The following is a 16,473-nucleotide window of genomic DNA, read 5'->3' on the forward strand; positions in this document are numbered from 1 at the left end:
TGGTGCTACAAGGACCTGGTGTTTACAGCTGAGCTAACAGCTGTAAGAGGCTGAACTCTGTTCAGTTCAGTTCTGCACTTATTGCTAATGTGAGTGCTAACATGCTCACAATTACAATGTGGATTATACCACAGGGACATTCTTAGTGCTCCCGATGTTAGCTTTTGTTAATTACCATTTAACACATAGTAAAGCTGAGGCTGATGGGATTCTCATCAGTTTTGCAGATATTTGGTCATGAAAAATTTTACATTTGTACCTGATGATAATGCTCTACAGACTGTTAGACAGGCACAATATTAAAGGACAGGATCGGATAGGCACTTCATTGCTGTTGCATAAAACGAAACTTTATACGGGGGGCTGATGGGCGAGTGTCAGATCAGGGGATGGAGGGCCAGATGTGAACCATTTGAGGTCGGATGCATAGGTTTCGCTGGCCACTCATTCTGCAGGGTCCTCGAGCGACTTGGGATTACGGGACTGCACAGCAGAAGAGCCACAAAGAAGACCTCTGATGCTGTTTTGTGTCGTGTTTTCTGTGTGTCTCTCTCCTGTGTGCTCCTCAGGTGCTGCTCTCCCTTCACTGCAGGTGATTAAGCTCACCTGTGTCTCATTCAGCAATCAGGAGAGAGTACAAAGGGAATAGAAAGAAGGCAGCTACTGCCAGTGGGTTATTCGGCTGCACGTGTGTTGGATGTCAACTAGTCTCTAGTCTTACTCCTTTTGTGGAAGGAGGGTGTGTTTTCCCTCGGGACTTGGTGTTTGTTAGTTGCAGTTTTTGGTTTATAGTCTTTTTCCGTGTATATCAGCTTTTTTTTGTCTGCTTTTGGACAGAAGCTGCTTTGTGTTAGTTTGTTAATAAATTCCTTTAACTTTGCCTATACTCTGTTCCTCCCTTCTTTTTCCTTGGTTTTAATTCACTGTTACTCATCCCCCAGCCCATTCAGGGGAACGTAACCCTGTGGATCAAGCGGGGTGTTCAGGGGACAACACAAGCTGCTCGGACACAGGCTGGGGCCTAGGAGAGGGTGTCTGACGATAAAAGACCCAAAGACCCTATGACCCCAGGTACCATCACTGATGATGTGTCCAAGTTTGCATCTAAAGGTGTATGTAAAAAAACTAACTAGCAGCCATCCCATGCAGCAGCATTACAAAATCTGTACAACATATATTTATATATCTGAGGCTATATGCAAATAAAAAATAGTTAGAATTTGTTTTGAAGTTTCTGTCATAGCGCTGCTCGTGCTTATCTCTCGTTAAAGTTTAGGTCTGCAGGATTGTAGTACTAACGCGTTGACAAAAAGTCCTTCTGTTACATGATGAAAAACAGACACATTCAAACATGCCATAATCAGTCATTAGAGGTATCATGGTATCAGTGAAAGCTCCCTTTAACTTCACTTTCGCATGATTTGGGTCCACACCAAAGGATCAATCTGTCATCTCTCAAAATACACCTTCCTTCAACACAGGAAATCTGTCGTTTGATACGGTGCAGACAGACAGCGGTTCTGCAAATCCAAACAGAAACAGGGTGGGTGGAATGTTGACAGAGCAGAAAGGATGCAATCATAACTTCTTCTTCATCTTTCATCTTTGGAGAAGATGGAGACACTTGTCTTGTTAACTTGCCTGGGAGAACTATTGGTTAGATAATAATGTTATAGGCTGAGCATACACAGCATATGTTTGTTAATTAAAGCCACAACTGCTTTATTCATCTCCAGAGCAACTTTTTCCTCACCTTCGGCTGTTGTGTCAATTTATCATCATTTATATCAACTTAATGACTTAAGAACTTTATCTCTGAACTTTGCACCTTTTGGTCACACACGTTGCTTATCCTGTTTACACCATATACGGCTGAACTCTTAAGACCGTAGGCGTATTCTGTTCCTCCTGCAGACTGACAGCAGCACCCTGTAGACAGATAATTAATAATCACGTTTCTAGACAGTTAAATCACTTGGCGTTCCTTTTTCTTTGTTCCACTACTGTATACTATAAATGATGAGACTCATGTGTTGAGAAGCAACAACTTTAAGCTGAAATATATCCACTCTGTAATTCAAACTAAAAGACAATCTTTGTCTCCAGAAACTATATTTCTCACTAGGAAATTATTCCACGACACAGACAAACCCAAATAGCCATCTTTGTTCCTATGAGCCCTGTAAATAAGAAAATAAGATGCTACCATAAACAATTAACGCAAAGAAGGAATTCATCCCCGTCAGACTCAACGAATCAGGAAAAGGAGAGGCAGGAAGGCAGCGGCTAATCTGGTTCATTAGATCGGCATGTCAGGGAGGAATGCTGCAGGGCGGGATGCTTCTATCAGCTGACTTATGTTAACATGACGACAACTGAAGGTGTGTTGGAGAAGAATAGGGTTTCTGCAGAGTCACAATACAGGCATTTAATAAACTCCCTACAGTGACCTATGGTGGAAGAAGACTGCTCCATTTCTAGAGAGCACTCACTAAAGCTGTCATTGACGATAAAGCCGGTAGATGGAACAGACAGAAACAGGGTCACAATTAACACAGTTTTTCAAGGAGAGCACAGCGTAGGTTATTTTTCCAACTGTAAAATGTCCTACTTAGAATGTACCTCCTTTTTTAAACTGAACGATCGAGTGCAAAAACTTGCTGCTGAAACAAAGACCTCATCCCTTTTGATTCTGGACTTTCTGACATGAATGATAAGTCTGTGTACTTTTCCAAATAGAAGCACTTAAGCATCTGCAGTCAAGTGTTTTCTGGACATGAAAGTTTTAAATACAATGGGAAATAGATGCTAGCAATGAGGAACGTGACAGTAGATTCAGAGGTGGGTTGAGCGATGACTAAGTAAGAAGGCTATATGAAGAACCATGATCGCTGTAATTGCAGGGTTGGTCCAGTTCCTGGCTGCGGTACTGTACATGTGTGTCCTCACATAAAGACAGAGCTTGACTTTGGTAGTGTGGTCAGTACAATGTCGTCATTTGCTGAACTCAAAGTAGCCAGGTCTGCAAGCTGAGTGACAAACAGCAAACAAAGATGACAAGGCTGAAACGGAGAGCAGTGATGAACTCTTCAGTCAGCGTTTAACACCCTCTCTGTCAGGTCTTCAGGTTGCTGCCGCATCACCCACAATGAGTGAAGAATCATTTAAAGATGACTGTGACTTACAGCAGATTAGGAGTAACACTCACACCCATACTTTGCTTTCTTTGCTCTGACCTAAATTGGCAAGTTTACGCTGTCTTACTCTGTTTGTTTTCACAACCCACCATATGCTATGGACTCACAAGATGCTTGAATGTTACAGTTTTGGTGTTCTGGCATCACACTGGGGAAGATATTGGCAGCGAGGAGTCTCGAAGAAAAGCCAGTGAATGAAAAAATCTACAGGCGGCAACATGATTATAGTGGGGGGAGGATAAGCAGCATAATATGCAAGTTAAACCTGATTTTAAAGATGTTAAAAGGGAAATCCAATATTTGAAACCTGGGCCTTAGTTTGACATATTTTTTGGTCTAAATGATTCGCAAAATAGGCTTTATTTAATTGTTAGTGTTATTGCAAAAATGATCCGTAAATATAAGAAGTAGGAAGCATATTTTTAACTAGAAACAGCGGTTACAAAGCTTTCTTCAAAGCTAACAGACTTCATTAATGAAAACAGTAAATTTACCTTGCAGAACTCGGGCATTGCATGTTGACTTTTGCCTCCATCAGCTCGTTTGTATTTGGTGTTTGAAAAGATTACTTCAGATCCAACAAACCACAAGCAAACTAATTAGCCCAAGCTGCTGTAAACAAGCAGCTTTCTGTGGGGTAAAATTACTGTTTTTTCAAATGGAGTTTGGTGACAATGCGTTTCAGGCTCTTAACAAAGATGTATATCTCTGTTGTGAAACTTCAACATCCTGTTTTTTCACAAATTTTATACAGTTTACTGTGATAGAGGAGGGAAGAAACCAGAAAATACTCACAATTGAGTACATTTAAGTAGGCGACAACTTATCTGTAAATTATTTCAGCTCTAGTGAAAAAAAATCAACAAAACTCATGTGACTGTAAGCTGTCAGCAAACAGAGTGTGAAAAACATGTTCTTCAACAGGTAACTCAAACAAACTAAATGTACATATGACTACATCCACCAGGATAGTGGCCAGAATGATGATAATGATACACTGGTCATAGATTGTAGTATTACCTGTCTTGGTTTTGTTTCTTCTCTGAGCGCAGTTTCCCTCAGGACACCAGAGGAGGAAGGGGGGAGGAGGAGGAAACATCATGATAACCTTGGCATCCTAATCACTGGAGAACTGGAAAAAACAAATCCAGACAGACTCAATATTATTTTTCAAATCCCCACACATTGGGTTTATCTCTCTGTCTGTCTCTGTTTGGTCTGTACAACCACACGCTACATCTCAGAGTTTACATTTAGCCTTCCTGTTCCTGTTTGTCAAAGTTGTTTTTAAATCAGAAAATAAATCCTGAGACAGCTGTAGGTTCAAATGACATGAAATAAACTCACAGATTCCACTGGTAACAACGCATGAAGAGACAAAATGTTCATAAAAATAAATCTTGGAGACTCAAAATACAAGTTGACGTAGAATTAATTGTGTTTAACCAAAAATAGAAAAATGTACAAGTACAAATCTGATGCCAACTCAGGATAATATTGTGAGAAATATGTTCACACATCATCCTCTTTTAACACACTTAGCTCCAAGTGCAACAGGTAGACATAGTATAGGAATGTCATCCTAACCATCAAATGTGAAATGAAAGGTGTCATTCAAAAATCTCCACCATAAAATACCTTACCATTGTAGTACCTGCTTTAATTGACATAAGTTAAGAGTAAGAGCATAACGTTGCTCTTACCTTTTGGTGGAAACACGTGACATAACAACAGCATACTGTTTAGGTTTCATTGAGTGAATGAAGACGGGGGCGGCAACCAATAAAGACGATACATTTTATTATTGATTGCATTATCCTTTCAGGCATTTCCTTTCCTCAGTTGGTAAACGTGAAAATGTGAACGTTCAACCCACAAATCTCGTTAACAAACTGCCGCAGAGCAGGTTAAAAACCCTCGTTCGGTTTAAGGTCGGGGATTAACGGGGTCGGGCTGCTGCCTTTTGTTTGGGTAAAGACAACAGATAATAAAAAAGAAATGTAATAAAAGGTTTACCTTTCTGTTACCGTCCTGTCATCAGGTATTAAATCCCGCTGTGATGTCCTCGTGAGCTCTGTTTCTAACGTTGAACTCCCGTTCACCTGTTGTAAGTCAGTAGCCTGTCAATCTCGCGACAACAACTAATGAACACGATCTCCAGAAACTCCTTTACAAAATAAAAGTGTCAAAAGCGGCAACATCCCTCTTGTTTTTCAGAATAAAAGCCTGTCATCAAATATGCTTCCTATCAGTTCAACAATAGTGCTTGTGAAAATATAAATGTGAAGCAATTTGCATAGAATATAAATTAAAAGGGAAGAAATATCCCAGTGGTATAATACTGTATAGTACCATCAACAGAGGAAAGGTTAGCATCACAGCAGAACAAAAAGATTTTCCCAAAATGTTTAAACAGTTTAATAAATGAATAAGATACGTTTTTTCCCCCCATTGAGTGGTTTTATAAGAAAAATAAGAAAATAATTTTTCCAATATTCCTAGATATAATTGTATATTGACTCCACGTCACCAGGGGGCGCTATCGCCGCTACCTAATGGAATGCGTCATCAGAGGTGAAAGGTTATGAGTCTGACAGCGCCACATGCATGATGTTGTGTTGTTGATACTGGACATTTAAAAAGATTTATAGCGTCAAGCTGATTCTTCTCGGTAGGTTTTACATTTTATTTGCGATATTATTACGTGTCAAAGCTGTCATTGGTTATCACATCGCCCCTTATAGTTAGTTTAAAGGTAAGCTAGCACATCTAGTTCCAATGTCGGACACCTTGTTTTCTAGTCATTACTTTAACAGCCAACGCTTCCGTTAAGAAACAACTACTAACAAACTGCTTTATACACAGTCCTTCTGAAGTTCTTCTTCTGAAGCTACTTTGTTATTGTGAATCACCTAATTGACTTTCGGCGGATTTATGTGGAAACTAGCTGTTTTAAGAAAACACTAAATCATCATCCATGTGGGAAAAGGGAAACGTGTCGGACAGAGCTGTATATCTTTTTTTTTCTGTTTCAGGTGTTATACAGCCTTCAGGTCCAGACTGAAGCGTAGTGTGTGTCCAGTCCGTCCTGAGGTAAAATGCGTAACTTGAAGCTGCTGAAGAGCTTGAGGAGCTCGGAGCTGCAGGGTCCTGGCTCCCCACAGTGTTTCTGTGTGCGAGCTGACACCGGCTCACTGCTGGTCGCTTCTCACTACTCGATCACAGAGTACGACCCAAGGACTGGCCAGGTGAGCGTGTAATAACATACTGTACTCGTATTTTTGTTTCCACTCTGCCTGATGAGAGCCCTACGGTGTATCATAGTTTTCGTGATTGTACACCATTTAAACAGCTCTGTAGCCCTGCTTACTATATATTTTAGCTTTTTTGTTGTTGAGGATATTCATGTGTTAAAAGTTTAGTGCAAATATGGATTTTCGACAAGTGATTAATTCAAGATCAACCCTGTACTGCAGGTGGTCAGTGAGGCCTCGTTAACAGCTGAGGGTTTCCTTCCCGAGGACGGCAGTGGAGAGGTGGTTGGACTGCAGGACTTGGCTGAACTCGAGTCAGCTTGTTTGGCCACGGCTGGTGGCGATGTTGTCCTTTTCAACTTCAATACCTGCAAGGTAAGCAGCACAAAAAAGTTTGACTGCCCTCATTCCTTAAAGGGCTGTGTGGCAGATAAGAATTGGTTCAGGGTTAGTTTTAAATTAAGGCAAAAAAAGTGGAAATACATTATATCAGTGAGGGTCCTCACAAAATGTGTGTGATGGTGTTCCACAGCTGGAGTGTGTTGGCAGTGTGGACAGCGGTCTGACCTCGATGAGTTGGAGTCCTGATGAGGAGCTCGTCATTCTCACTACTGGTCAGTATGTTATGCAAATGTCCAAAACATTATATTTAAAAAAAAAAAAAAAAGTTGATTCAGAAGTTTTAAATCAGAAGATTTGACAGAAGTTAAGACAGTGTTTGTCACAGAACGTAGCAGTAGAAATATTAAGATACTATTCATTTTTTCCCTCTACAATGTGCTTAATGCCAGCATGTACTCCAGTACTCCAGTTCTCTTAACTTGAAGTTGTTACCATTAAATGTGGGTATTTCTTTATTTGGAAATGTTATCGTCAAGTTATGGTATTGCTTTAGATATGAACATATAAGTTAGTTACAGTCATCTTAACATATTAAGCAGTATTAAAGAGGAATAATCCCATTAAGATTTGTGCTCACAGGTCAGGAAACAATCATCATGATGACCAAAGACTTTGAACCGATCACTGAAGTTGGAATCCACCAGGATGACTTTGGTGAAGGTACTTCAACTCCTGCTTATCATTGATTCACAACCTGAGGGTCAGGACCTGCAGAGGGTCACATGATAATAAATTGAATGCAGAAATGTGTAATATGTTGTGCGTTTCACAGGGAAGTTCATCACGGTGGGTTGGGGAAAGAAGGAGACTCAGTTCCACGGCTCAGAGGGGAAACAGGCAGCGCAGAGGAAGGTCCAGGTCAGTGCTTAATTTATCATCACAGCATGTAAAAAACAAATGCATCAAAAAAAAAAAAAAGCGTGTCTTATATAAAACATTTTTTGACTGAACAGGAGGTGCAGCCGGCTGAAGCTTGGGACGACCGCAGGCCGCGAGTGACGTGGCGTGGTGATGGTCAGCTGTTTGCTGTTAGCGCCGTGTGTCCTCAGACTGGAGCCAGGAAGGTCCGGGTCTGGAACAGAGAGGGAGTCCTGCAGGCCACCAGCGAGCCTATCAACGGCCTGGAGCAGGCACTCTGCTGGAAGTAAGAGTGCTGCTGAAACATTTTACTTGTAGTTCATCTGATTAATTTGGGTTTTTTATGTGGAGATTTGAATGTTTGGAGAAATAATTGGTGTCTTCCTGGATAAAAGTGTAAAATCACCTCTTCTCTCGGTGTTACAGACCCTCAGGCAGCCTGATAGCGAGCACTCAGCGTCATCCCAACAAACACAGTGTTGTGTTCATGGAGAAGAACGGACTGCTGCACGGAGACTTCACCCTCCCATTCAGCAAAGACCAGGCCAAGGTATGATCAGCTTAACCGGACTGGCATTTTAGAAATGGTCAAAGATCAACTTCAGTTAGTGATTTGTATTTATTACAACGGAACTAAAACACTTTGATTGATGTTTGTATGTGTATTTCAGGTGAAGGATCTGCTGTGGAACAGTGACTCCACTTGTTTAGCTGTCTGGTTGGAGGACATGACCGCTGGAGAGGACAAACAAGTCAACACGTACAGTAAGTTCGGCCAAGTTGTAGCCCTTTCCTGCCACTGTCATTTTCAACATGTTGGGCCACATTATTGGATTTAATCACTGCCTGAAGAGCTGTCAAAATCCGGGGACACTGGACTAGACGTTTCCATGGCTTGCATATAAAAGTTTGCGTTCCTTGTAGTGTTACGGTGGGTGCTAACTGTCCATGCTTCCTCTGCAGTCCAGCTGTGGGTGGTGGGAAACTACCACTGGTATCTGAAGCAGACCCTGGACTTTGGCAGAGACTCTCAGAAGGCTCCGGTCTGTGTCAGCTGGGACCCCGAGCACCCTCTAAGTCTCCACGTTGTGACCCGCAGCTGGACCAGTATCACCTACGAATGGGGCTGGACGACTGAGAGGAGCCCGGGGGTGGACGCCACCGACAATGCCAATGTGGCTGTGATCGATGGAGGTGAGGTCCAATGAGATGAGAGGACCTGGAACTTATTATAACTAATTACATATATAATATTTATTTTTTAAACCCTGTCAGATAAAATCCTGGTGACAACCTTCAGGCAGTGTGTGGTTCCTCCCCCCATGTGTTCGTTTGAGCTGCAGCTGACTTCACCTGTCAACCAGGTGACCTTCCTCTGTCAGCCTCAGAGGACCAATCAGCTGGCAGCGTTGACATCTGATGGACAGATCTCAGTCTACAGTCAAGGTGAGTTATAAAGTGTTTATCATGAAGAAAGCTATCATCAGAAGTTTTCTGATCACATAATGTTTACAGCTTTAGACGTTTATCTACAGGAAAAAATAGATCTTAGGTCGAGGCTGAAAGGTCTGCGTCACTGTGATCTCAAGTCTGTCCCATTTTGTGAAGGCGATATCTCAGCAACGCTTGGAAACACTGATGTGTATTGGTTTTTACTGTGTCTTAACATTACTCTGATCAATTTGTTCTCTGTGTCCAGATTCAGGAGAAGAGTCTAACAAAACTGCCAATGGGTTCAGGAAGGCGTCTCGTCCCCTGACCCTCCAGAAAACCTTCAGGTACCACAATAACCTGCTGATGCACACTTTGTTTTCTGATCTCTACTGTGGATTCACTGTTTAAAATGTGACAATGTTGAATTAATAAGTACTAGGTAAGACTCTCAATGATTTCTCCCTCCTGATCATCTTGTTTTCTCTTCTTGCAGAGTTACAGTTCACCACGAGGAGCCTCTGGCCCTGCGGCAGCTGCTGTGGCTGAAGGACGAGCTGTTTGTGGGTGTGAGCTCTGGTCTGCTGCCGACGTCCTCCACCCTGCTGATGCTCCGCCCTGCTCAGGACGCCGATGACACACTCACTGTCAGGTCAGCAAGGCCTTATTTTAGCCTAGCTTGCAAATGAACAGAATTGAACCGAATCAGAACTCAGCGTGGTGTTTTAACTTTCAGGTCTGAGGTGGAGGTGGATGGGGTTGTTGTCAGCATGGTTCACTGCTCACAGAGGGGCACTGTGGCTCTGCAGCTGGAGGATGGACAGCTGAGGAGGCTGGTCTGGGGTCAGTCACCAATACTCTTCTTCTACTGTTTAATTATATGTTTTCTAAGAAAGGTTTTGTTTGAACTTTAATAATTAAAAATGTTATATTAGATAATCGCACATTGCACTTACAGAGGTTGTCCAGAGAGTTGGACTCACAGCCTCCCTTAACCCAGCTTTTTTTGTGGTTACACTTTTCAGACAAACAATGATGCTTGCTTTCATAATCATGGAGAATGCCACTTTATTATTTAAATACATTTATGTACAGATACACCTGTGCCATCCGTGGAGGATTGGCGTGACGCCAGCGGATGTAGCATCAACTTCCCCGTTCCCTGCGTTCTGACAGCCCTCTGTAGCATCAGTGGAGAGGTAGAAGCACATTTACATATAATCACATAACAAACTATACGTGAGTTCCTCTGTATAGACCGTAGTGTTTATGTCTCACATTGCTTGCTGCAGGAGAATCTGCTCGGCCTCACGGAAAGATCGCACCTGTACGCTGGAGACACAGAGGTATGATGTCAGCTTTTTTTCCCAGCTCCTCAATGCGTTCATGGCAAGACAGAGGAAACTGGAAATGTTTCAATTTATGTCGTTTTCTTTCTCAGCTGGCCTCCAATATTTCCTCCTTTGCCATTTGCAACGATTTTCTCCTCATCACCACACACTCCCACACCTGCCGCTGCCTCCAACTGAGCACGCTCAGTGTCAAAGGTGAGACCATGAAAGTTGGTGTCATTCAGCTCAGATTGAACAAATTCGAAAACAAAAAATATGTCCATGTCAATAAAAAATGTCCTCCTAAAAAAGCTTTTTATGTCCTCCTAAAAATTACTAGCTGGGTAGTTGTTTTTGCTTATCATACATTTAATAGTGCAGCTGAGATAAATGACCTTTGACCCCACAGGGCTGCAGGCAGCCTTGGCCTCTGATGGAGTTCAGAATGACGAGACTGTGCGGCGGGTGGAGAGAGGATCCAGGATCGTCACTGTGGTCCCGCAAGACACCAGAGTGATTCTACAGGTCAGTTTAAAACACACCCGCACACGAAGAGACATGATACTACCTTTACCTGTTTCCTCTGTAAAGTACACTATATATTTATTTTTATGCACATCCAATATAGCAGATCAGAAATGTCTCCACGTTTTCTGTTACCATAACAGATGAAGAATGTAGAAGTAAACACTGTCGGATTTATTTTGTGTCCAGATGCCTCGTGGGAACCTGGAGACGGTGCATCATAGAGCCCTGCTGCTGGCTCAGCTCAGGAAGTGGCTGGACAGGTGAGCTTTACCATCATTCTCAATCTCAACAGTCCTCCAGCTCCCTTTTAATTCAGATGTATTTATTTCAATCACTGCTGTTGAACCCAGTCCCACCTGTTGTTGTTTTTTTCAGTTTAAGGTTCAGAGACGCGTTTGAGTCTATGAGGAAGCTGAGGATCAACCTGAACTTCATTTATGACCACAACCCAAAGGTACTTGAAAGATTGAACAAGTATTTTTGACATCACATCTTTTATTTCATTCACAGTTTATGGGGTTTTAGTAAAACAGAAACAAAAACAGGATCACGGGATAATTGTTTTCAGACTGATTTGAGTTTTTAAAATGTCTTATATTATATATACATAGCTTATTACATTATGTTACATTATGACAAGGCAGTGCATGAATAAGATTAAAGCCAATTACATTATGTCCCTTTCTCACTGGTAATATTCTTCTGTCCATCTCTCCTTGCAGGCTTTCCTGGAGAACATTGAGACCTTCATCACACAACTCAACTCCATCAACCACGTCAACCTCTTCCTCACTGAGCTCAAGTAAGTTAAGTTCTTAGACGATGTTAAAATAAGAAAAAATGACTCATAAAATGGGTATTTTATATTTTATACACTCTGTAATTGTAAATGTCTTTGGTACTCAGGGAGGAGGATACGACCAGCAGCATGTACCCCCGTCCTGAGAGCAGTCCGGTCCAAACCCCAGCGGTGTCTGGGCAGAAGAAGGTGGATGTAGTTTGTGATGCTTTAAGGAGGGCGATGGAATCAATGGGTCCAAACAAGTGAGTGACACTGAAATATAGTTAGAAGCATCTTGATCTTTAATTGAAGTCATAAGGTTAGGGGAAGCTCTTAAGTTCACGTCTTAAAACCTTTAGACTTGACTGGGACTTTGTTCAAAACACTTTAGAACAGCTCTGCAGTGAATAGGCTGCAAATGTGCTGTCGATTTAACAGAATTGGGATATAATGCGATCTTGTTGGAATGTAAAGTGATTATGTTATCATCTGTTCAGGTTCTTTCTGTCCATACTGACGGCTCATGTGAAGAAGACAGTTCCAGAGCTGGAGACCGCTCTGCAGAAAGTCCACGAGCTTCGAGGTGAGCGCGCGGATGAGCTGAATTCATCATGAAGCTGAACCAAAATCTGTTGAGACAAACAGATGATGTCTTTCCTTCCTAATTGTTTGCTCTGTTTATGTTTTTAGTGAACCCTCATGTAGCTCCCGGTGCTGTGAGCGCTGAAGAGGCATTGAAGTACCTCCTCTTCCTCGTGAACGTCAACGACCTGTACGAACACTCTCTGGGAACGTACGACTTTGATCTGGTTCTCATGGTGGCTGAGAAATCCCAGAAGGTACAGGGGGAAACATCTTTGTGACCTTGTTTAGCTCGACTTTCTTAACAGCAGAAATAATAATGGAAATCCAAAGTATCCATTGTAATTTCCCACAAAAAAGGTTGTTTACTCAAACCATATCCAGAGTTTTTAGATTGATTTCAAAAAGACAGAAATGCAAAAAAACTATTCTTCATATTCCTTGTATAACTCAGCTGTGATAGGTGGAAGAATTTGTGAATGAGTTTAAGTTAACTTTGTTTCCTGCAGGATCCCAAAGAGTACCTTCCCTTCTTAAACATGCTGAAGAGCCTGGAGCCACACTATCAGCGCTACACCATCGATAAACACCTGAAACGCTACAGGAAGGCCCTACACCACCTCAGCAAGTGTGGTCAGTCTTTTAATGTTCCTCTTTTTTTAACAGCAATCTTTAAAGTGAAACTTTTTGCTAAAATTGTAAAAAAAAAAAAAAAAAGGTGAAATAGATATGCTGTGTTTTGCAAACTCTGCCTGTGGCCTTATATTTGTTGTGTTTTGTCATTAGGAGAGGAACATTTCCCAGAAACTCTGCAGCTCGTCAAGGAGCAGAAACTCTACAGTGAAGCTCTGCGGCTCTACACAGCAGACAGCGCTCACTACAAGGTACAACAAAACTCCTGACAGTTTTTACTGAAGAGGTTTTTTAAGTAGTTTTCAGACTGTTTGAATGATATAAATTTTCTCTGTTAATGCAATCACTTCAAAGCATAATACTTTGTACAATCAAGACACAAGGATGCACGCAATGTAGTAATTTTGAGTAAATTTTTTAGGAAAATTTGACCCTTAAACTTTGACCTCTAGGCTCTGAGCTGCGCTTACGCCGAGCACCTGATGGAGCAGCAACAGGCGGAGCAGGCCGGCTTGTTGCTATGGCGATGTGGAGAGTTAGCCAGCGCCCTGCAGGCTTTCACCAGCAGCTCCAGTTGGAGAAACGCAATCTGTGTGGCCCAGCAGATCCCACTACCACCGGACCAGTTAGCTCTGCTGGCCAGAGACCTGGCAGGTAACTATGACAACAGGTTAATGCTCATGCAGGTAAAACATGATACAACTCATTGCATGTAAATCCTAAAAAAGTTTGTCTCTTTTATAGAGAAGCTGACTGAACAGCGACGATACTCAGAAGCTGCTCTGCTGCTGGACCAGTACGCCAAAGTAAGCTCCTCTGCAGCCGGAAGCAACGAGAAAATACTCCTTAACTGATCCCGTGATCTTTGATCTTTAAACAACGTCTTATCTGCTGCTGCGCTTTAAGGCTGAAATGTCTCTGTTTCAAACAGGACTGTGAGGAGGCCATCTTGGCTCTGATCACCGGGGCAGTCTGGGAGGAGGCACTCCGATTGGTCAGTAAAAACAAGAAGCCAGTTTTATCTATAAAATAAAGTTGTAGACTGTATATAGGGTGTGAAAATACTTAATCTACAGCACAATCTTTGCATATATTCTTCTCTTATATAATCTCCTACAGGCTTACATTAAATATTTTCTTTGTCTGCTTTAGATTTACATGCACAACAGACAGGACATCACTGAAACTAACCTCAAACCTGCTCTTCTGGAGGGTAAGAATAACTCTGAGAAAACTGTTAGCCGCACAGTTCTTCTGTTACTCCTAAACACATGACACATAATAGAGAGGACATGCGAAAGCCGTCCCCCTTGTCATCATGTCTTGTTCTTGTGTCGTGTGTTGGTGTTCACATGATGTGATAGGTGTCAGCACCCAGACTGCCTTCCTGGAGGCTCAGGGAGCGACGTTCACGCGTCACAGGACTCGGCTGGCTGTGGTCCGAGAGCAGAAAGAGAAGGCCAGGCTGGACATGCTGGGTGAGAACAAGTCACCAGTGAATTAAGTAGACATATTTTATATTAATAAGTTGAAATCATAAATCAAATCTTGATAATTGTCTGTCTTGTTCATTAGATGAGGACGGTCCAGACTGTCCCGACGCTGAGCTTTACTCTGAAGCCAGCAGTGTGATGACCGGCTCCAAATACTCCCACAGTAACTCCCGCATCTCCTCGTAAGACAAACTCACGTACACCTAAACATTGTTGTCCCTATCCTGGTCTTTTTAACATTGTAATCTGTGTGATTTTTACATTTGAGTTACTGTTTAAAGTTAAATTAATGTTGTCAATCTGCCTGCAGGAGATCATCAAAGAACCGCCGGAAAGCCGAGCGGAAGAAGTTGAGTCTGAAGGAAGGAAGCCCGATGGAGGACCGAGCGCTGATGTGCGCTCTGGGTGACATCATCACCATGGTGGACAAGATGAGAGGTACAGACACTCACGGACTCATTTTATATATTTACTTTAAAATGTTGAGCCCATCCATGTTTGCTTTGGGAGTATTGAGGTAGAGGTAAAGCAGCAGGAAACAGCCAGGGATGATGGGGACTGTGGATTATAAGAGATGCACTCACAAAATCAGAACTATACTGAACTCAAACTAGTTAGAGTTTTCTGTTTAATAATTCTGGTTATTTTCCTCCCTGCAGAGGAAGTGCACAACCTGATGAAGGCCCTGGTGCTGTTCCAGTTTGACAAACAGGCGGAGAAGCTGCAGCAGACCTACGAGGAGGCTCTGCAGATGATGGAGGCAGCGGTCCCTGAAGTGTGGCCCGAAAGCCTGCAGAACAATCAAGCTCCGGTAAATGTGATACCAAGAATACTTATACTTGCAGCAATATGCTTTCTATGTAAACTAATTTGAGGGTTGTTGCTGTGATTAGTTGAAGAGCGGCAGATTTGTTTGAACAAGCTGAGACAAATAAGTAAGAGTAAGTTAGTAATATAAATAAATTAAATAAGAGTAAATAAATAAGAGTAAAGTCAGATTTAAGTTTGCGAACGGACTTGGTTTATAGAAAATATGGCACTATGATCCGATATGCAAGATTAAAATGTATCACTGAACTAAAGATGAGTGAGATTGTAAATGTGAAAAAGAAAATGTAATCCATAATGATGCGACACAACCAAACAAAAGTGGAGATTTAGAGCGACTTCAATTTCAGAGCGCTTCTCATCGGCGCTTACTGTTGCTAGGTTATGAAGGTTGTCTGGCAGCACTTCCGCATTCCTTAGTTGTGACCATTAGGTCTGTTTTTAAATCCCTCTGTTTGCTTAATAGTTGCTTTTATTTATGGAAATTTTAGATAGAGAACATAAATTGAATTTGAATGGTCGGTGAGGGCAAACGGACATTAAGGAGCGTGGTGGTGTTCCAATGGCTGAGAGTGCTGTGAGCCACAGGCCGTTAGTGGACACAGGCCCTAAGAGTCAAGCCACTGTAGCCTGAGGCAATGAGACTGTGGTAATTTATTTTGGATTATTTTTAATACTTTCTATTTTCTGTGTATTTTTAATGTCTCTTTCCTGCTTTTTAGCTCACTGGGCCAAACTCGACTGCAAACAGCATCATGGCTTCTTTCCAGCAGCAGCAGAGACCAGCAGCTCCACAACAAGGTCAGCACTGTTTGTGTAAATGAATTGTAGCATGTCACCGGCGCTGACAGTAATAGTTAACTGTTTGCATATCTGATCTGTGTGATAAGATAACATAGTCTAACACTGTTTTTCATTATTATCTTTTAAGCCACCGAGGTCCTGATGCCACCGAAGATGAGAAACGGAGTGAAGTGGAAGCTCACCGTTCTTACATAACTTAGTGTAGTTTTTATTTGTTTTAACTGTAAAGTCAAATATATGTTATAAATAAAGATTTAGTTAATGTCCTCTCATGCCAAATCATTTCCTGGTGTCCAGAAACATTACATCACCAAAGGGCTGCCTGTTTGAGGGTGTAAACACTGAGACTTT

At 42.0% G+C, this 16,473-nt stretch overlaps 1 protein-coding gene across 1 annotated transcript; it reads left to right on the forward strand.

Moving 5' to 3' along the window:
* Positions 1-5,784: 5,784 nt before the first annotated feature.
* elp1 (elongator acetyltransferase complex subunit 1) lies at positions 5,785-16,324 on the forward strand. Its single transcript, XM_069669742.1, has 36 exons — positions 5,785-5,868; positions 6,233-6,445; positions 6,674-6,826; positions 6,984-7,065; positions 7,433-7,513; positions 7,626-7,711; positions 7,807-7,997; positions 8,138-8,261; positions 8,383-8,476; positions 8,675-8,905; positions 8,987-9,157; positions 9,411-9,489; positions 9,639-9,794; positions 9,879-9,985; positions 10,238-10,341; positions 10,435-10,488; positions 10,584-10,689; positions 10,883-10,998; positions 11,188-11,261; positions 11,377-11,455; positions 11,724-11,803; positions 11,908-12,045; positions 12,280-12,365; positions 12,473-12,621; positions 12,874-12,997; positions 13,151-13,248; positions 13,450-13,651; positions 13,742-13,803; positions 13,929-13,991; positions 14,150-14,210; positions 14,362-14,475; positions 14,573-14,672; positions 14,801-14,928; positions 15,150-15,301; positions 16,041-16,119; positions 16,250-16,324. The coding sequence occupies exons 2-36, from the start codon at positions 6,296-6,298 to the stop codon at positions 16,315-16,317; spliced, it is 3,942 nt and encodes a 1,313-aa protein (XP_069525843.1). The 5' UTR covers positions 5,785-5,868; positions 6,233-6,295; the 3' UTR covers positions 16,318-16,324.
* Positions 16,325-16,473: the final 149 nt, after the last annotated feature.

Source organism: Semicossyphus pulcher, unplaced genomic scaffold, assembly GCF_022749685.1.
Source record: "Semicossyphus pulcher isolate SPU_LCO1_2020_fin unplaced genomic scaffold, fSemPul1.0.p SCAF_2, whole genome shotgun sequence".
In the NCBI taxonomy this organism is placed as follows: Eukaryota; Metazoa; Chordata; class Actinopteri; order Labriformes; family Labridae; genus Semicossyphus; species Semicossyphus pulcher.